Source organism: Malaclemys terrapin, chromosome 1 (genome assembly GCF_027887155.1).
Source record: "Malaclemys terrapin pileata isolate rMalTer1 chromosome 1, rMalTer1.hap1, whole genome shotgun sequence".
Taxonomy (NCBI): domain Eukaryota; kingdom Metazoa; phylum Chordata; order Testudines; family Emydidae; genus Malaclemys; species Malaclemys terrapin.
In genome coordinates, this window is record NC_071505.1 from 344021022 (window position 1) to 344042865 (window position 21844).

The 21844-nt window shown below is 44.3% G+C and overlaps 1 protein-coding gene across 1 annotated transcript in view; it reads left to right on the forward strand.

Annotated features, from left to right (window-relative positions):
- Window positions 1-21844, forward strand: part of LOC128830152 (disintegrin and metalloproteinase domain-containing protein 20-like) — a 211708-nt gene that overhangs the window by 115517 nt on the left and 74347 nt on the right. Inside the window, exons 13-16 of the mRNA XM_054015911.1 lie at window positions 1986-2075; window positions 5607-5799; window positions 11197-11302; window positions 17740-17923. Coding sequence (XP_053871886.1) covers window positions 1986-2075; window positions 5607-5799; window positions 11197-11302; window positions 17740-17923 — 573 coding nt within the window. The remainder of the gene's footprint in view (window positions 1-1985; window positions 2076-5606; window positions 5800-11196; window positions 11303-17739; window positions 17924-21844) is intronic.

Sequence of the window (21844 nt, forward strand, 5' to 3'; positions counted from 1 at the left end):
TTTAAACATAAGAACGGCCATACCGGGTCAGACCAAAGGTCCATCTAGCCCAGTATCCTGTTTATCGACAGCGGCCAATGCCAGGTGCCCCAGAGGGAGTGGACCAACAGGCAATGATCAAGTGATCTCTCTCCTGCCATCCATCTCCATCCTCTGACAAACAGAGGTTAGGGACACCATTCCTTACCCATCCTGGCTAATAGCCATTAATGGACTTAACCACCATGAATTTATCCAGTTCTCTTTTAAATGCTGTTATAGTCCTAGCCTTCACAAACTCCTCAGGTAAGGAGTTCCACAAGTTGACTCTGCGCTGTGTGAAGAAGAACTTCCTTGTATTTGTTTTAAATCTGCTGCCCATTAATTTCATTTGATGACCCCTAGTTCTTTTATTATGGGAATAAGTAAATAACTTTTCCTTATCCACTTTCTCCACATCACTCATGATTTTATATACCTCTATCATATCCCCTCTTAGTCTCCTCTTTTCCAAGCTGAAGAGTCCTAGCCTCTTTAATCTCTCCTCATATGGGACCCGTTCCAAACCCCTAATCGTTTTAGTTGCCCTTCTCTGAACCTTTTCTAGTGCTAGTATATCTTTTTTGAGATGAGGAGACCACATCTGTACGCAGTATTCGAGATGTGGGCATACCATCGATTTATATAAGGGCAATATTATATTCTCAGTCTTATTCTCTATCCCCTTTTTAATGATCCCTAACATCCTGTTTGCTTTTTTGACTGCCTCTGCACACTGCACAGACATCTTCAGAGAACTATCCACAATGACTCCAAGATCTTTTTCCTGACTTCTTGTAGCTAAATTAGCCCCCATCATATTGTATGTATAGTTGGGGTTATTTTTCCCAATGTGCATTACTTTACATTTATCCACATTAAATTTCATTTGCCATTTTGTTGCCCAATCACTTAGTTTTGTGAGATCTTTTTGAAGTTCATCAAGTCTGCTTTGGTCTTAACTATCTTGAGCAGTTTAGTATCATCTGCAAACTTTGCCACCTCACTGTTTACCCCTTTCTCCAGATCATTTATGAATAAGTTGAATAGGATCGGTCCGAGGACTGACCCTTGGGGAACACCACTAGTTACCCCTCTCCATTCTGAGAATTTACCATTAATTCCTACCCTTTGTTCCCCGTCTTTTAACCAGTTCTCAATCCATGAAAGGACCTTCCCTTTTATCCCATTTAATGTATTTATACTCAAACACACCTGTGAGATAGTATTTCTCTATTGCCCGATTTTTACAGATAGGGGACTGAGGAAGAGAAGAACTTAGTGACTTGTCCAAGCTCCAGCAGAGCAGGGAATTGAATCCAGTGTCCTTTGTCCCAGGCTGCTGGACCATCCTTCCTCTCTTGGTAGCATTGTCTTTGGAGTCTTTGTGTAGCAGAAATAGCAAATAATAAGAATAATACTTTATAAAAATGCTGTGTAATTAAAACTATGGTTAGGTTGACCATATTTCCCAAAGGGAAAACGGGACACCATGTCGGGCTATCCTGAGCCGCCTCCTCCACCCTCCCCACACTGAGCTGACCCCAGACGCTCATCTGGGCCCTGCCTGCCCCCTGCATGAGTCTATGGCTGGAGCTAGCATTGTTGCTCGCTCGAGCTCTGCCTCCTCCCCTGTGTGAGGCTGGCATCACCACTTACCCACTCCTGCACATTCCTCTGCACCCCACTTTTTTGACAAAAGAGGGCATTTGTCCTGTTTATTGGCAAGAACAAATGGGAAAAATGCCCACTTTTGCCAAAAAGGTTGAGTCAGCTGGGACAGGGCTTAGAAAAGGGACTGCCCTGGCCAAAACAGGGCATATTTTGAGAAATGGGAGTTTGCCTCTCAAATTCACTGAGTTTTGTTACCCTTTGAAATCAAACAATAAATGGTAAGAGTGGTGTTATTACAGGAGAGTCCCACAACAGATTTTTAAGGTGAGGTGCCATTCATTTTGTACTTGAAGGTGTGCCTACGGAGTGGTTGTTGCCTATCCAATTGTACAATAAAGCCAGGTGCTGCCTGTATTTCTGGACTTTGCTGCAAAAACTGTCAGGTAAGAAAAACATATAGTAGGTTTTGTATTTAATGGTAAACTGAATGTTTAATTACTTTCTTTTAAAGTTAACACCAGTGGCAATGCTATTCATTTTCACAGTTTCCTTCTCAAGTACTAGATCTGCTAATCCCATGTAGATGTGTTGGGATTAGAGCTGGGCAACTTATTTTTAGCAAATAGTTGCCTAACCCAAGTCGCTACTTCATGTAGAGTTCACTGAATGATTTTGACGAAACCAAAATATCGAAATGTTTCAATGATGTTCAAATAAAATGTTTTTGTTTTGACTTTAGGCATTTTGACAAAAGCAAAAGGAGGAAAAATTTGCAAAATTCTGGGGTAGGGCTCCCTTATAACTATTAGCCCAATGGCTAGGATCCTCTCCTGGGATGTGGGAAGCTGATATACAATTCCCCCCCTTTGGCTGATGTGGAGAAGGGACTTAAACTTGGGTTTCCTATATTACAGGAGAGTGCCCTAGCCACTGAGATATGGGGTGTCAGTGTATCTCAATGTCACTTGTTGAAGCTGTTCCATTTTTAATAAATAATTAATTAGTCATTGGAGTAGGGACTTGAACTTGGGTCCCCTATATCCTAGGTAAATGCCCAAACTACCAGCCTAGAGAATCATTCTCACTTTCCTTCCTAGGCCCAATAACTATCCATTATCATTATGCATGAATGAATAATCATTGGGCCAGGGAAAGCTTGAGAATGATTTTATAACCTGGCAGTTATGACACTCACCTAAGATAGCAGCTAAACCTGTCAGTGACAGACTGGTGAGAGGGTGAAAGGACCTGCCCATCAACATCCTCTCCAGAATGTTCTGCCTCCATTGGCAGTGCATGTTACCAAGCCCTATCGGAATGTCTACTCAGCTTTTGGGAGTGAGCCTCCCAGCCTAGGTCATCAGACTTGTGCTAGTAGTGTGTGCTCTAGCGTGCTGTGTAGACAGTGTTTTGATATTGCGTCTTGGGCTGGAGCTCAGACTCCAAACCTGGGGTGGGTGGAGCGGGCTTGAGAGCACAAGTTCCAGCCTGAGTCGAAATGTCAAAGCACCTCAACACAGCTAAAAATAGTGCACTAGCACAAGCTCTGCTAGCACAAGTCTGTGGACCTTGGCTGGGAAGCTCGCTCCCAAATGCTGTGTAGACATACCCTATGTGACTTCAAAACATCCCCAAATTGATATTTCCCCCAATATTATCTTCCTACACGGACTTCCAATTTCTCTCGGTTGTCCTTCTCGGCTTCCTGCCATAGCCTGGACCACCTTTATTTCCAGAGTCATCTGAGCCTGAGAAGAAAAGGAGAGCCAAGTCTCCATCTCCCAGTACAAGGCATCCTTATTTAGACGGAAAGAAGTTCTTCTGCTCCCTCTGGAGATCTCTCTGAGATTCCTCAGATCAACTGGAGAAGACATGGTTGACAGCCAGGCTCCCAACTAAGGGTTCTGCAATAAAGGATAAAGTCACCTACTCTAGACTCTAGAAAAGCCTATGTCAATAGCAGAGAGTTCTTGTGCTATCACTGATGCAATAAATGTGATATCTGCTGCCACAGGATCCAGTACAGTAGCAGAAAGTGCTTCCATTCAGCCCACCCTATAGATCAGTATCTTAACTGGTCAGGAAATACGGGACTCAGCAGAGAAGCTCCCTGGGATTGGAGAAAATCTCTCTCTACCATCCTTTCAGACCTTTACTTCTGTTTTCATGAGTAGGAGCCCTCTCAGAGCAATCCAGCTTCATCACACCACCCGATCCTTCCACCCCAGTTGCTCAGGAAAACTGGGGAAACATTCCAAATGATATTTCTGATAGATGTGTAGTGTTGGACACACGGATAGGCCTTTTCCCCCCCAGTTATTCAGAAATATTTGCCACAAGGCTGCATTTACTCAAAGATTCATGGAATCCTCTAGAATCAACATAGGAGGATGCATCCAGACTCTACTTTCAGGTCACAGATAAAACAAAACACATTCTTACAGATCTACTTTGCTACCCCAGACCTGTCTTTCTTTCTGAAAACAGAAATCTCAGCCTCTGTCTCCGATTTCTCCTTGTGGGTGTCCAGCCATCAGCTCAAGCTCAACATAGCTACGACATAACTCTTCAGCTGTTTCTCTCCAGCCCCTCCACGCCCTCCCCACTACCGCCTTTCTTGATCACTGGACAATACCATCATGTCTGTCCCTTAGGCCTGTAACCTGGGTGCCATTTGGCTTAGACTTCTGTCTAGGACCTCAAATCCAGGCAGTTTGTAAGCCTTGCCAATTCTTTCTGTATAACATATCTAAGATATGGCCTTTCTTTTCCAATCACATACCTAAAACTCATCCTTGTTTCCATCATCTCAATTCGATTACTGCAACATCCTTTTCTCTGGTCTTGACAAATGCAATCTTTGCCCACTCATATTCTTTCAGAATGCTGCTGCAAATTTCGTTTTTCTAGTCTGTCACTTTGATCATGTCACCTGCCTCTTTGCTTCCCTCCACTGACTCTCTCTTCTCTATCACATTTGTCTTCACCTAATTGTCTTTACCTTCAAGGCCCTTCATAGCCAATCCCCACCATATCATCTCGTTTGCTATTGAGTGCTCAACGCTCAACTCCAATCTACCCATGATGCCAGCCTCCATTACCCACTTGTTAAATTTTCAAACAAGGACTTCCATGTTTTCTCCCATGCTGCCCCTCATGTTTGGGAGGAGCTCTCCATAAACATTGATTAAAACTAAGCAATTACCCTCCAAAACCCATCTCAAAACTCTCCTTTTCCTTAATGCCTACCAAAAATTGACAGTAGTTAGGCCGCTGGTGAGCTGATACCACTGCCTAGCTAGCTGTTCAATACTGTCAAACTGTTTCCTTGTATGCTCCCACATCTATCTGTATCCATCATTTGTCTCTTGTCTTATACTTGGGTTCTGGCTCTTTGGGGCAGGACTGTCTTGTTCTGTGTTTGTACAGCACCAAGCAAAATGGGGTCTGCTTCCTTGACTACGTCTCCTAAGTGCTACAGTAATACCACTTGTACTAAGTGCTCATTCTGGAGAGGATATAGATAGGTGGGTCCCATCCCCTTCTCCCCAATGACTGACAGATCCAGTTCTGAACACTGTGGGTGAAGTGTCCCCAGCTCTAGTCTCAGCAGACTCAACATGGAAAAAAAATGAGTAGATGGGCAAAAACTATTTTTCCTTTCTTCATTGTTATTGATTAAAAGCATGAAAAGTTGATCATCATTTGGGAGTGGAAAAGAATCACACATTTTAAATATTGGAATTAGAGTGCACTCCTTAATAAACAGCACAAGGAGTATTTATGTTGCATCTTCCTCTTATCTTATCTGTGTTAAAATAAATGGCAAGGAAACTGCAGGTGGTTTTTTTCTTACCTGTTAGATGTTTGGGGACTTCTAAAACAAACATATTTTAAGAAGGTAAATGGTGGCTCATGAAGTAGGCCTCCAGAGAGAAATCACATCCAGATCCTTGTATTCTTATTTTTAACAGTTTCATAGACAAGGGAAAATATGCAGAGAAAGTATTGGTGAGTGTGACCTTCCTGAGTACTGCAATGGGACTTCAGACTGGTGCCCAGAGGATGTATTTAAGCAAGATGGAACTCCATGTGGTGACAATGACTGTTGTTTCCAAGGGAGATGCCGTAACCACGAGAGACAGTGCAAAGCTGTATTTGGCAAAGGCAAGACCTGCATTATTATTTAGAAAAACACATAGGCACATCAATTAACTCTTACGAAATTGGCCAGTTCTTAAATGATACCTAATCCCAAGAGGGCAAACAGACTTTTTTGGCCAGGGGGCTCTGCACAAAGGAGAGAATTTGTGTGCCTGCTGAGAGTGGCTGCAGTCTTGGTTGATCCTGCCTCACATCTGCTAGGAATCTGTCCTTCTCCCTGAGCTTCCCCATCTAATCAGTGGATTTTGCATATCACGCCTACAGATAAGGATTGTTATTCTCTAACACCAATCACTGAAATATCTAAACAGTCTCACTGTGCCCTACTTCCCCTGTTGGTGGATTCTACATGCTTCCTCAGCTCAGGAAGCAATAGAAGAGGTTTGGACTGGCTCCTAGCACACAAGACAGCTGACTTTGGGAACAGGTGGTTTGGAAAGTTGGGGTAGATATCTTCTTAAGTGGTAAGAGTGTTTTCTTTGGCTACAGAAGGTGCTAAGTGAGAGCTAATGAGATGGGAAGCATTTTAAAGAGGAAAGAGTGCTGAGATACGCAGGAAGAATGTAGTCATTCTCAATATCTACTTTGGTGTGATAGGGTGGACTAGATCTGGAGGCCCCCTGCTGGAGGCCTTGTGGCCCTGTCACTTCCTTCCCCAGAAAAGAGCAGAGAAGTCCTCCAGTCAGCCAATCAGAGGAGCTGCTGGAGTGACCAATCAGGGGCCAGAAGTGCTATATAAATGGAAGCAGCAGAGGCAGAGCTGCCAGTTCCTTCTGGTAGGTCAAAGAGGGAGGACTGGGTGCCTGCAAGAGCAATAGAACCATGGACAGGTCAGTGCAGGCAGGCTGACCCCAGGGGACTGAACCCAGAATCTAGCCAGACTGGGGGAGGGCTGTGATGGGCCCTGCTGTTCTGGTTGAAGACTGAGCCCAGGGAGGGCTGCTGAAAGGACATCAATGGAATGTACTGAGATGGGCCCCTGTTGGGCTCTTAAAGAAGGCAGTACCTCTGGAGAGGAAACCTTGGTTCTATGTCCACATACCAGGGCCGTGAAAAAGAACTAGTGATTGTATAACCCAGAATGGGGGACTGTGTCTGACTGAAGGGCTGAGTCACTGAAGACCCGCCCAAAGAACCATCAGCCGGGGAGGCACTCATGAGAAGCAAATGCAGCCCCATTGTAAGAACTGAAAGAAAAGCAGGTATACACCCAACCAGAAAGGGAGCACCTGTGAGATATGGGTGCCTTGGTCATAGTACAGGGGAGTCCAGTGTTAAAACATTTTATTCCAGGTACTTCCTAATCCCAAAGAAGGACTGAGATCTCTGTCTTATAATAGACCCAAAGAAACTCAATTCTTTGACCCTGGCTCAACCAGGCTATCTTCAATTATCTGAAACTCAAAAAAAAAGAATCCTGCTAAAAGTGGAAACTATATCAAATTACAAAGGATGAATATAAACAAAAGAACACAAGTATGTAGGGAAATATTAGAAAGGCCAATACACAAAATGAGACTAAACTAGCTAGAGACATAAAGGGTAATAGGAAAACATTCTACAGCTACATAAGAAGCAAGAGGAAGATCAAGTAAAGGATAGTCCTGTTACTCAGTGAGGGAGGGGGAAACAATAACAGAAAATATGGAAATGGTTGAAGTGCTAAATGACTTTTTTGATTCAGTTTTCATCAGAAAGGTTAGTAGCGATTGGATGTCCAACATAATGAATACCAGGGAAAATGAGGTAGGATGAGAGGCTAAAATAGGGAAGGAAGAAGTTAAAAATTACTTGGACAAGTTAGATGTCTTCAAGTCATCAGGGCCTGATGAAAAACATCCTAGAGTACTCAAGGAGCAGACAGAGGCGATGTCTGAGCTATTACCGATTATCTTTGAAAACTCATGGAAGATGGAAGCGATTCCAGAGGACTGGAAAAGGGCAAATATGGTGCCCATCTATAGAAAGGAAACCAACCACCCAGGGAATTACAGACCAATCAGCTTAACTTCAGTCTCCAGAAAGATAATAGAGCAATTAATCAGGCAATCAGTTTGCCAACATCTAGAAGATAATAAGGGGATAAGTAATAGTCAGCATGGATTTGTCAAGAACAAATAGCCAACCCAACACATTAGCTTTCTTTGACAGAGTAACAAGCCTTCTGGCTGTGGGGGAGTGGTAGATGTGGTATATCTTGACTTTAGTAAGGCTTTGATACTTTCTTGCATGGCCTTTTCATAAACAAACTAGGGAAATTCAACCTAGATGGAACTACTATAAGGTCTCTGTATATACATGATCAATGGTTCACAGTCAAGCTGGAAGGGCATATCAAGTGGGATCCCGCAGGGATCAGTTCTGGGTGCTATTCAGTTCAATATCTTCATCAATTATTTAGATAATGGCATAAAGAGTACACTTACAAAGTTTGTGGATGACATCAAGCTAGGAGGGGTTGCAAATTCTTTGCTGGATGGGATTAAAATTTAAAAATGATCTGGACAAACTGGAGAAATGATCTGAAGGAAATAGGATGAAAATTCAATAAGGACAAATGCAAAGTACTCCACTTAAGAAGAAGCAATCAATCAGTTGCACACATATAAAATGGGAAATGACTGCCTAGGAAGGGGGTACTGAAGAAAGGGATCTGGGGATCATAGTGGATCACAAGCTTAAGTGTTATAGCTTCAAATGGAAGAGAGTCAGACTCTACATAAAGAGTAGTAATGTAGCTACAACAATGGCTCCAGTTCATCATATTTTAGAATAACTCCTACAGCTGACAAGTATCAGAGGGTTGCCGTGTTAGTCTGTATCCACAAAAACAACAAGGAGTCCGGTGGCACCTTAAAGACTAACAGATATATTTGGCCATAAGTTTTCAGATGCATCTGAAGAAGTGAGGTTTTTTACCCACTAAAGCTTATGCCCAAATATATCTGTTAGTCTTTAAGGTGCCACCAGACTCCTTGTTGCTGCAGCTGAAACTTTTAGACCTTTTTTATCAGCAGTTAATGTCCATCTAGCAGCTATATTGGTATACGACTCTCTCATAGATAACTATGTTGTGTGTGAATACAGACTTGTTAAGACCTTCATGAAAGTGTTCAGTAAATCTTCCTACACGTTGAAGACCCTTATCCAGCATGGAACCTCCAATAGCGAATGAAGCTTCCCTTTGAGCCAATAGCAGAATGGTGTTTATTTTAACTCTCAGTTAAAACAGCCTCTCTCATAGAATCATAGAAATGTACGACTGGAAGGGACCTTGAGAGGTCATGCAGTCTAGCCCCCTGTGCTGAGTCAGGACCAAATAAACCTAGACCATCCCTGACAAGTGTTTGTCCAATCTGTTCTTAAAAAACCTCCAATGGGGATTCCAAAGCCTCACTTGGAAGCCTATTCCATAGCTTAACTAACCTTATAGTTGGAAAGTTTTTCCTAATATCTAATCTAAATTCCCTTTCTGCAGGAAGTGAGATAGCCATACCATCTGTGTAGTTACGGCAGGCTGCTCTGTGTTGAAGTACTCTAAATTCCTAAGGTACTAGCAGCATACTTAGTGTACAGCAACTTTGAAGCAAGTCCCGTAGGTGGTTCAGCAGCTAAGCCTTGTAGATGATAGCCCTGATAGGTCCCAATAATCACTCAGCCCAATGGTTAAGTGAAAGGGTAATGTGCTGGGGCTGGTAGGGAAGGAAAAGTCTGCAAATATGCTAGGTATAAAAGCTTAAGAGTTACAGTTCAAAGTTCATAATAGGGGGTTCTTGTTTTGGGCCGTGGGGCAGTCCTATTGAAAACCAGGGTTCTTCAGGATAGTGCCTGGGGTGCCCTTTCCAGTCCAGTCCCTATTGAAGTGAATAGGCTCTTGCTGGTTTCCAAGCCATGCTCAGTTTCTCTCATTGGGGCCCTCTGCTCTGGCTTCCTGTCACTGCCCCATAAGTCCCATACACACTTGCTCCCAGCTGTAACATTCAGCAGTCACAGCCAGTTCCACAGGTGGCTCCGCATACAGTTCCTGGAGTTTCTTCTTTGCAGCTCCTGGTTTGTCATGTGGCTGCTGCTTTTTAAACAGAGCCCAGCCCCTCCTGGTTCAGGACCTTTTCTCCTGCCCAGAGAAAAAGGAAATACAGTGTGAAGGGCTAATGGGGATTGAAGTCTCTTGCTTAGCCAATCCATCACATCTGCTAGAAGAGAGTAAAATGCAGGCCGTCATGGTTGACCAACCATGCACTGTTTTTCATAAGGATAGAGGAGAGCTACATCTCCATCCCTAATGTGGTGACTGAGTTTTAACTTTATCTGTCAATTAACTCACTAGTATTTTTTTCTAAGGCCACACCTGTGCAGGATAAAACATGCTTCTTATTGTAGGTGCCCAAAGATCTTTAGCTTATTATTTCAATAGGGCTAAATGATTCAGATAGTGCTGTAATCTATTCATTTCTATCCTGATAAAAAGAAACAAGTCCTCAGGTCTCCTACACGCTCAGAATTAGTTAAGCTGTACTTTCACGAGACCTACACTTTAGCATCAGACCCTATTCTGGATAGAATTCAGTCACATTCCACTAGGACCAAGGCAGCTTCAATGGTATGCCTTAGACATATTCCTTTTATACAGATCTGTAGTGTTGCAACTTTGAACTCTTTGCAAACACTTTACAAAACCCTATTCTTTGTATTTAGGATCCAGATTGGATGCACAATTTGGCAGGGCAGTACTTCAGTCTCTCTCTGTTTTATAGGACCCATCTCCATCCAAAGGGAGTACTGCTTGTCTAATTGTCCCACAAGGTGGAATATGCAGAGGACACTCTAAGAAGAAATGGAAGTTATCAACCTGTAGCCAGAATTCAAGTTGTACTCTGTATATTCACTCTCCACACTCAACCTTCCTCTTCTTTAGAGTCCTAAGTACAACCTGAGAATGGGAGGAAGTGGTGAAAGTCACTGAGGTGGGTGAAGTGCCATGCCCCCTGTTATAGCCTTGCTAGGGTGACCAGACAGCAAATGTGGAAAATCGGGACAGGGGTAATAGGAGCCTATATAAGAAAAAGACCCCAAAATTGGGACTCTCTATAAAAGCGGGACATCTGGTCACCCTAAGCCTTGCCCTCACAAAATTCAGGAACAGTGAGGGCAGGGGTGGGAGAGTACGTAAGAGTTCCAACCAGCACTGCTACCTAAAGGTTCCATCATCATATCTGCACTAGGAGTGCCTCCCATGAGTGTGAATATGCAGACTTCATTCCAAAGAACTCTGGTTACAGATGAATAACTTCAGTTTCCCCTTAACTCCTTGAAATGATTAGAGGAATGAATAGAATACATTGTGTGCTTTATTTCTGTCTTGTCATTTACCTTGTGCTTCCCCCCCACCTCCCCTTGCAGCAGCACATCTGGCCCCATTGAGTTGTTTCAAAGCAGTGAATACTAAAGGTGACCGGTGTGGCAACTGCGGTGGGGATGGACTTACTTACAATAAGTGTCAAGACAAGTAAGTTATATATATATATATATATATATTGATGTCTCTGATCCACTGGAAAATGTACTAAGAAGAAACCACTGTAAAAAACAAACAAACAAACAAACCCCCTTATTTTAAGTAGTGTCGGAAAATAAATCAGACAAGTGAGAGGAGATGCAGAGGGCATTTTACGAGCAGTACAGTTTGTTTAAACCCTTCATGTTCACCCCCACTGTGTTTAATAAGGCTTGATTTTTTTTAAAGGTCGTTCTACATATTCTTCTGTGCAGGCTAGGAGACAGAAGCAGCATTGGTACTAGCAGTGTGACTCTTCCAAACCATAGCAATTATATTATGACTCCCTCATTTCCTAGCTCCCCTTCATCACTTAACCTGTGGCTTTTAAGGCCTTCTCTCCTAGATCAGACCAACCCTCTCATTAATCAAACAGGGGGAGGATGATCATAAGGCTGATTGAGGCTAATCCAGGAAACAAAGGCTCAAGCAGTCCCCAAACACACAGTCCCAACTGATCCTGTAACTTTAAGTAACCTGAAAGAGAGAGAGAAACAAGCAGTCAAACAAACTCACTAACCTCAAGATTAGTAGTCCTGAACTCCCCGTGGGGTGCTTTTCTCTTGTTAAGTTAATAAGAGGTATTATTTTCCCAAATTACTGAGAGTCCAGAAAACAGGACTGCTAATATAAATGGGAATAAAAGGGCAATGAAGGGGTGACCTGTCTCCTCTCCATCCAACCCCACCACCTTTTCTCACACAAGGATCTGGGCTGGCAGTTTAGTTTAATAAGAAGTCAAGAAACTTTAATGAAAGTTTGTTTCATCAACACACAGCCAATTTGGGCTCCTTTCTTGGGGTAAGTGTCCAAAAACAAACTTAAAAACAGAATTTCCCCAGTCACTTACAGAATCCCAAAAATCTATCCCAAGTCATGCCTCTTACCTCAGAGCCTTGGCAAATGAAAAAGGTTCCTTCCTAGGATCTCTTATCCATTTGACTCTGAGAAGCTGCAATCTGTCCATCCTTCCTCCCCAAGAAATGCTTCAGCTCTTTTATAGGGGATCAGCTGCTTGGGGTTCCTTCCTGTGCCAGGTGTCTTTGGTTGAGTTATTTAGCAAGACTGCTCCAGGCTTCAAGTCTCCTCATATTGGGTTTTTCCTCATATTGGGTTCTTCAAGACTCCTGCAGGGCAGCTCTCTCACTCCATCTCACTCCTTTTCTTTCTCACAATGGGCCAAAGAACTTTGTTTCAGGATAGGTGAGTTCTGTTGGTTAAAGGAATAACAGTTTATAATTGTTTACTATGCTCAATCTTAACTTAATCCTGTGAACTCAAAGGAAGTATTGATATTATTTAGAAGAAGTCATTTGATGAGCTGTTTTAAGACAGGCCAAGTAATGAATGTTAAGAATCTTAAATCCAATTAAATCCCAACCTTTTCTGTTTACCAATAATTGATATTCTCTCCAGGAATTCTATGTTCTCCAGGAATAAAGGGTCTAATCATTTGGTACGTAACAGGAGAAACTGTTAACAAAAAGCATTTCAGTATCACAATAAAACCAGTTTTTTAATCTAATCTATTGACAGCATTCCAGTTAACTTCCTGTCACCAATCTATATTGAACTCTTCAGAAGGTTGCCCTTGGATAGGTTTTCATGAGCTTTCTCTGGTGACAGTTTCTTTGTTCTTCTTATGTATCTGTAGCACTTTGTTTGTAGAGATAGACAGGATGAATTGATGGGTGTTATGTGTTGTAGCAGAGGCTGAGGGTGTTCATTGCAGAGTTTTTATACTCTTCTTCCTATTGTCGTGAAATTATAGGAAAATACACCTCTCTAAGTCTTGTCATCCTTTCACTGGCTCCATGCCTTCGAGGGCTGGTTTTAGTGATACCTGCAGCTTGTAAATATGCAGTCTGCTTAATGACTATGCAATGAATGAAGAATTAATATGCTTCTAATTGTCTTTATTCTTCTGTGGCAGGAAAATCTCAGATAACTTGTAGAGTTTTAATTTTCTTTTTATCCTGTCTATTTTCTGAGATATTCCTTCAGTTATATTAGAATTCAACAGGAGATAAAATTCTGTTCTCAAAAAGTCCTAATTCTCCTGTTCTTTATGTTAAAGACAGCTTGTAGCTTAAATAGTTATTAAAGAAATTGTTATTTCTTAATAATTTTGGAGAGATGATTCTTTTTGTCTTCCTGAGTTGGGTGAGGGAGTTGCTTATGTACTGTTAAATAATTAAGTAATCCCTCACCAATATAAATATTCTATACTTTAAATAGCTTCTTGTATTATTAATCAGTTTAGTAGTTTATAGTACTAAATTCCATTCTGGTACATATAACATTTGACATAGCAATGATATTAGGAAATTATATTAGAAGCTTTGCATTTAGGTAACATATTTACAAGTATGCATTTCATAGAGATGTTTGCCATTTCAATATGTAAGAAATAAACAAAAGGTTTATAACATTTCCAACTATATACATTTTCCTTAAAGGCTTTTCTTTGCGAAAAGAGAAGGGAAGGGTTCACTTTCTGCTTAGAGAACACATCCCTACATTCCTCTGTGAAATATCCTGAGTAAAGAACATCCTCACATTGTGTTACATGACCAGGTTTTTCCTAAAATATCTTCTTTACAATGTTTGTTTTCTTGAGATAAGGATTTATATGTCTACTGAACGGGTATCTTATACCAGGCAGAAGTGCCCTGGTCTTGATAAGACACTCTTTTCATTTAGTTGCCTTTTAGACCAAATGGTGTTGACAGTTGCTATTTTTAGAATTAAATCTCCTATCAAATATTCTATAGAAAGCACCCATCACAACAACCATATTTACATCTATATCCAAATAATTAGTATAAAGAAATTGGCATAGAAAGTTAAAGCAAAATAAAGTTCAAAATGGAGCTTTGCTGAGTATGTATATTCCCTCTTAGGAGTAATAAATATGGTCTGATCTCCCTGGACATTTGGGGACATATCCCCAAGATAACAGAAAGCAGAAGCCTCTTGGAATTCCTTTGATTAGCTTGAACATCTCATAACATAACTAACTAAAACATAACATGCATTGTCCTATTCACCAAGCATCCTGGCTACAACATACATGTAGATGTATCTTAATATTCAGGAAAAGTGCAAATAACTTTGTAATTAATTTATATTGTAAGAATAATTTAATAAATACCCATTTTTGTTTTGATATTGAGGTATTTCCACAGACCACTCTCTGAGCACATTCCCCTTGCCTGAGATTCTCCCAATCTTCAGCGAGGTCTTGGGCATGGTGAACCAACCATGATTAAGGCTCTATGTTTGTCATAGCAGTCATGGAAGTCACGGATTCTGTGATCTCCATGACTTCTGCAGCAGCTGGTGTGCCTGGCCCGGGGGCCACCTGAGCAGCTTGGGCAGCCCCTGGGCCAGGTGCACCTGCCACTTCTGGGGCAGTCTCATGCCGCCACGCCGCCCAGCAGCAGAAGTTTGGGGGGGGGATCTGGGGTGCGGGGTAGTGCTTACCGGGGGTGCCCCCAGAAGGGTGACATGAACTCCCCTCCCTCAGCTCCTAGTTCCACGTGCTGCCTCTGCCCACAGGCACTGCACCCGCAGCTCCCATTGGTCACAGTTCCCAGCTAATGGGAGCTGCAGAACCGTGGCTTGGGGTGGAGTGGAGGCAGCACACGGGTGGGCAAACTATGGCTCCCAGGCCGGATACGGCCCCTCAGGACTTTGGATCCAGCCCGCGGGATTGCCACCCCGTGTCGCCGCTCCCGGATGTCCAACACTATGTCCCTGCAGCCCCTGGTGGGGGAGGGGCAGAGGGCTCAGTGCACTGCCCTTGCCTGCAGGCACTGCCCCCTGCAGCTCCCATTGGCTGGGAACAGGGAACCGCAGCCAATGGGAGCTTCGGGGGAGGTACCCACAGGCAAGTGCAGCACGTGGAGCCCTCTTCCCTCCCCACTCCCAGGGGCTGCAGGGACGTGGTGCCAGCCACTTCCGGGAGCAGCGCGGGGCCAGGGCAGACAGAGAGGGAGCCTGCCCTGGCACCTGTGCGTGCCGCTGCCACCCCATACCTGCTCCAGGTAAGTAGCACCAGGCTAGAGCCCAAATCCCTCCTGCATCCCGCACCCCAACCCCCTGCCCTGAGCCCCCTGCCACACCCTGCACCCCTCCTGTACCCTACTTCCCTGCCCTGAGCCCCCTGCCACACCCCACGCCCCTCCTGCATCCCAACCCTCTGCCCTGAGCTCCCTGCCGCACCCCCCTGCACCCCAACCTGCTTCCCTGAGCCCCCTCATGCACCCTGCACCCCTCCTCTGCCCTAATCCCTTGCCCTGAGCTCCTTCTTACACACTGCACTCCCTCCCGCATCCCAACCCCCTGCCCAGCCCTGCATGCAATTTCCCCAGCCAGATGTGGCCCTCGGGCCAAAAAGTTTGCCCACCCCTGAGCTAGGAGCTGGGGTCGACGCTTCCCAGGAGCTGGGTAGGGAGCCTGCCCCAGCCCTGCCAACCCCCTCCCCAGCATCCACTGTGCCCCCTGGGCCATCCTCCCACCTCCCCCAGCACCCGCGGCGCACTCAGGGCCGCCCTCCCAAGCCACCCCTACCCCAAGTTTTAGTCAGGGATATATAGTAAAAGTCATGGACAGGTCACGGGCTGTGAATTTTTGTTTACTGCCTGTGACATGTATATGACTAAAACATAGCCTTAACCATGATTCTTCAGTAGGTCTGACTGAGTTTGGCTCCTGCAGGTCTTTCCTTTGGGAGTTATGACCAATGGGTAATACAATGACAAGGCAGATGGTGCTGCTGCCACCACCACCTCTGTTGTCCTCCACTTCCTGCCAGCAGTAAAGATGAGTGACCTACTACACTGCACCTTCTCTGAGCTATGAGGAGCAGAAAGGGCTGAAGTGCTGGTTTGTAGCAAGCAGGGTCAGGATTGCAGGAGAAGCTGGCTGCTGTCCAAGACTGTAGGCTCTATTTCTTGAAAGACTCTTCAAACCCCTTCCTTTCTTCTCTAAAAACTTGCTTCCACCCCTTCTGCTTCCTCTTACCACACCATTAACCTCTGATTCCCCAGCTGGTCACCTACTCCAAAAAGATCACATAGAATTATAGAAATGTAGGGCTGGAATGGACCTTGAGAAGTCATCTAGTCCACACACTCATGTTGATGCAGGGCCAAGTAAACCTAGATCATCCCTAAAAGGTGTTTGTGTAATTTGTTATTAAAGGCCTTCAATGACAGGGAATCTACAACCTTCCTTGGAAGCTTGTTCCAGTGCTTAATTGTCCTTATAGTATGAATGTTTTTTGTAATAGCTAACCTTAATCTCCCTTGCTGCAGAGTAAGCCCATTACTTCTTGTCCTACCTTCAGAGGTGGATCACTGTCCTATTTATAACAGCCCTTAACATTTTGGAAGACTTCTTTCAGGGCTCCCACCCCATCCCATCCTACCCGACCCCCAATCTTCTCTTTCGTTTTGTTGGTATCTTTTAGTCTGTGAGAGACAGTGGGAATTGCAGCCTATGATGTAGATGGTTTGCAATGTCTCATGTGACTCAATAGGTCAATCAGAGATTTCCATGATCTTTGGCAGTTATTGCAAATGTATGTATCTTGGTTGGGAGCTGTTCTTCTCTTCTCAGCACTAAACATACCCAGTTACTTGAACCTATCTGCATAAGTCAGCTTTTTAAAAACCTTTTATCATTTTTATTGCTGTCCTTGGGACTCTTCAATTTGTCAATATCTTTTTTTTAAAGTATGACTCCCAAAACTGGACACATATTCTAGGCAAGGTTTCACCAAGTCAAGCGGAAGAATTAATCCCATGTCTTAAATACAACTCTCTTGTTAATACACCCCAGAATGATATTAGCCTTTTTCACGCTGCACTATATTGTTTCCTACCATACTAAATTGATCCCTCAGATTTGAAACAGGACAACCATGATAGAGCCAGTGAGAACTCCAATAGAAATGAGAAAACTACCAGTTTTCATCCATACATACCAGAGCACTTTACAGAGGGTAGGAGGGCTGGTGGTAGAACAATAGACTTACAGTATAGGATCCAAATTCAGGACACAAACTCAATTCCTTATTCCTAGGCATCAGGCTAGGAGTACTGCAGAAGCAGCCATTGACATTGCTGTGCTGTCACCTCTGTACCTTGCTGCTGCAACATTGAGCTCCTGATTGCCACGAATGGCTGTGTTCACTTCAGAGTGATCAGTAATTGTGCTGGAACATTACTGGGATTAACAAGTCACACAGAGAATGGGTGTTGGAAAAGATTTATGGGAGAGACTTTGCTTCTTCCATCGTATGACATACCACAACTCTCACACAGAGTTCTTCAAATCTTGTATAAATTTTTAAGCAACTGTTCTTATTTTTTTTCTTTCAGAGATGTCTTGTGTGGAAGACTGCAGTGTGTTAATGTTAAAAAAATACCTCAGATGAAAAGTCTTGGGTCCATAGTTCAAACCCCAGTTGATGATATCTTGTGTTGGGGTACAGAATTTAATAGTGGGAGAGACACGGTGGATGTTGGCTCAGTGGGAGATGGCACCGCATGTGGTGATAACAAGGTACTGTAGTAAGTATAGTTAGATTTGTGAATGGGGTGGAATAGGGGTTAAATGGAGAGGAAGGCCTTGAACTCCTCTTCCCCACTCCAGGTTTCCTTCCCTTCTCTTACTTGAAAAACCTTAGAGATACCTATAAGCACAGCCTGTTCTCACCCAGAAGCAACTGAAGAAGACCAGCTTAACTCTTTACAAGGATCAGCAGATGTTCTATTCCCTTTTGTGTGGTGGATGGAAAAATGGTAAGTAGAGGTCAGTGTCACAATCCTGAGGTTCTCTGCGCTGTTGACAATTCCACCTCAGGGCCTAAATACTTTTAAAAATCTGTCCCTAGATGTCTTCTTCCCTCCTGAAGTTGCTAAGCTATCTAAATCCATCTTCATTTGCTCAGTATATGCTAGAGCATGACTAAAAAGACAATACTCTTCAGGAAGAATGTTTTCCCAAAAAAGTTGATCTTGCAACATGCTCTGAGTATAGTTAGACTTGAATTAAGCCTTCTCTGCCTGGGTATCTATCTGGGTTTGAACTACAAATCTAGATACAAAATCCTCAAGTGTTAAAATAGTGGTTAAAACATGCCTATCTCATAGAGCTGGAAGGAACCCTGAAAGGTCATTGAGTCCAGCCCCCTGCTTTCACTAGCAGGACTAAGTACTGATTTTGCCCAGGTCCCTAAGTGGCCCCCTCAAGGATTGAACTCATAACCCTGGGTTTAGCTGGCTAATACTCAAATCACTGAGCTATCCCTCCCCTCATCTGGGGTCTATTTCAGGAGTGGGCAAACTACGGCCCGTGGGCCACATCCGGCCCATCAAACCATTTGATCCGGCCCTCAGCTCCCGCCGGTGAGCAGGGTTGGGATTTGCCCTGCTCTGGCACTCCAGCCAGGGAGCGGAGTCGGGGGCTTGCCCCACTCCGCACAGCTCCCAGGAAGCAGCCAGCATGACCCCCCTCCGGCTCAAACCCTCCCCCCCCAGCTCCTCTGTAGAACACGGAGGTGTCGCCAGGTGGCTTTGCGCACCGCCTCATCCACAGGCGCCACCCCCGCAGCTCCCATTGGTCACAGTTCCTGGCTAACGGGAGCTGTGGGGGTGGTGCCTGCGGACAGGGCGGCGCGCAGAGCCGCCTGGCTGCGCCTCAAAGCCAGAGGGGGACATGCTTCAGGGAGCTGCTTGCGGTAATTGTCGCCTGGAGCCTGCACCCCTGAGCCTCCTCCCCCATGATCCAATCCCCTATCACAGCCCTGATATCCCTTCTGCCCTCCAATCCCCTCGATCCCAGCACAGAGCCCTCTCTTGTACCCCAAAGTCTGCACCCCCCCAGCCAGAGCCCTCACACCCCTCCCCATATCCCAACCCTGATCCCCCTACTGCCCTCCGAACCCCTCAGTCTCAGCCTGGAGCCCCCTCCTGTACCCCAAACCCCTCATCCCCCCCAAACCCTCGCCCCCGTACCCCAACCTGGAGCCCCCTCCCACTCCCTGAACTTCTCATTTCTGGCTCTACCCCAGAGCCCGTACCCCCAGTCGGAGTCCTCATCCCCTCCTGCACCTCTACCCCCAATTTTGTGAGCATTCATGGCCCGCTATACAATTTCCATATCCCAATGTGGCCCTTGGCCCAAAAAGTTTGCCCACCCCCTGGTCTATTTGTTCCATCACATGTAAAGATACAACTGATGGGATGACTAGGCACCATGTTATTCTTCCATTGGGTGGGTATACAGAAGTTTATCCATCTAATTAGCTTCTTATATGTCCACTGTAACTGTATTTTTATTTTGATACCTGAGACTATCTGCACAATCCAGTCTCCTAGATGCATAGTACTCGTTTTCTCAGGTTAAGTAAGTAAATCAATTTATTCATGTCTGAATATTGGTGACATCATAGGAGAATTTTCTGAAGCCTTCAAGATCCATTGTAGCTGTATTTTAAAAGTGCTTTAAAGTCTGCCTTAAAAATGGGAAAAGACCCTGGAAATTTAAAAATAACATAATTTTTTCTTCAGATAGTGGCCCTGTGGGTCCTCCACTTCAGGTGCACCCCATGTGCCTTTGATCAGAGATTTTTCAGTACCAGTACTTGTTTGGCCCACACATGTGTTGCAGACATCATGCCCCATACTGAGGGTATATAGAGTGCGAGCAAACCAATCTCAATTCCTTTTTAGCCACCTCGGCTTGAGAAGGAGCTTCTAGCAAGCACATTTCTAGTGTTGTCCAAAGCTTAGCTTTAGCATCTTCTAGATTTTAGTTTAGTTTAGTGTAGTTATTTATTTCTATTCTAAGTAATATATCCTACTGATTTTTTTTACTTCATTTGAGGGTTATTTTTTCCAGTCCTTCTCCCCTGTCTTCCCCTCCTCCCTACTGACGAGTTTCCACTTGGAAATTGTAACCAGGATATTCCAGGATCTCCAGGATTCAAGCACTGCCTCACCTGCTGGGAATCTATCCTGGACAGTGGCGAGCATTCCTGGTACATTTTCTGTCTGTGGGACATTGACATCCCACAAAAGTGCAATATTTGTTCAACTTTTAAGAGCACAGCTAGAAAAAAAACAGGGAGATTAGGCTCAGGCTCCTTATGTTGGAACACTTCCTTTTGCCCTACCTTGGATCCAGGCTCAGATACCGGCCCCATACATCAATCTCTTATGAGCAAGTGTAGTTCCCCATTAACATCCACACCTCATTGTCCCAGACCTTCATGACAAAAGACATCAGAAGATACTGGGAAGGCCCCTAAGAAGAGGAGTTCTAGTTCTCCTCATAAAGACTCTATTTGAAAAAAGCCTCTGTCTCCTCAGAAATCAACTGCATCAGATATCTCATATCCTGGACTGGGTACTGCTGAGGTTCCAGGCTTCTAAGGTACTGGGAGCCCTTCTAAGACTCCAAGCACATCAAAAAGCCATGGTACTAAGCATACCTTGGTACCGCCTAAGCATAACTATACTAGCAGAGACTCTAAACGCTCTGCTTACAGAAGGTCTGTCAATACGGTCTTTCCTGTACTACTTTTGGTACCTAGACAAGCGACCCAGACTCCTTCAGTACTGCCGTAGTCTAATCCGGCATCTCGCGATACTTCGCTACCTCCAAAGCAGTTGATCTGTTCTATAGTGACAACTTCCACCAGGCGGGATCTGTCAAAGCAGGCTCCACCATCATGAATCTCACTCATTCTCTGTGCAAATCCATCTGGTACCATAGAAGTTTAAATATTCAAGAGACTTGATTGTCTCAGACAAGCTGGAGTCTCCCTCTTAATGGGTGTCAAATGCCTGTTGGTACCGAGATCAACAGGGTCACTTGGATTGGATCTTTCCACAGTACCATCTGCTTCTCCAGTACTACCCGAGCTAGGCAGACCTCCTCCTCTAGATGATGTTGAGATTCCCTCTCTTCCGATTCCCAAATTTCTGTGCAAGGTTCCCCTATCTGCCAACATAGGACCAATCTCCCTGACACCATTATGGAAAGAGAGGACCTAGAGACAAGACAACCCTTCTTGTTGGTATAAGCAGCATTAGCTGCCACCTCCTATGCCTTATGGATCCCCTCTGTGGCCATGCTGGGACCCTTGAGCCACCCATTGACAACAGTTTTCAAGAGCCCCAAGTCTTTCTTGTGCTGACCATGGGGGAGATGGTCTCTTGCTCCATCTCTTCTTCCTCAACAAGCTCAACTGAAGGAGATGAGCAAGAGGCGAGAGCAAACAAGAAAGTCACTCCACAAACAAATAACATCTTTTCTCCAAATGAGGCCATAATACCTCGCCCACCTTTTCTGGCTGACAAAATCTTGACAGAAATCAAGAGCTGATGAAACAAATTGCTGATTTGCCACAGACACCATTAAAGGAGGTCCAAGAGTTGAAGCATAAGTTTTAGACATTCTTCATTTGACTGCCTCACC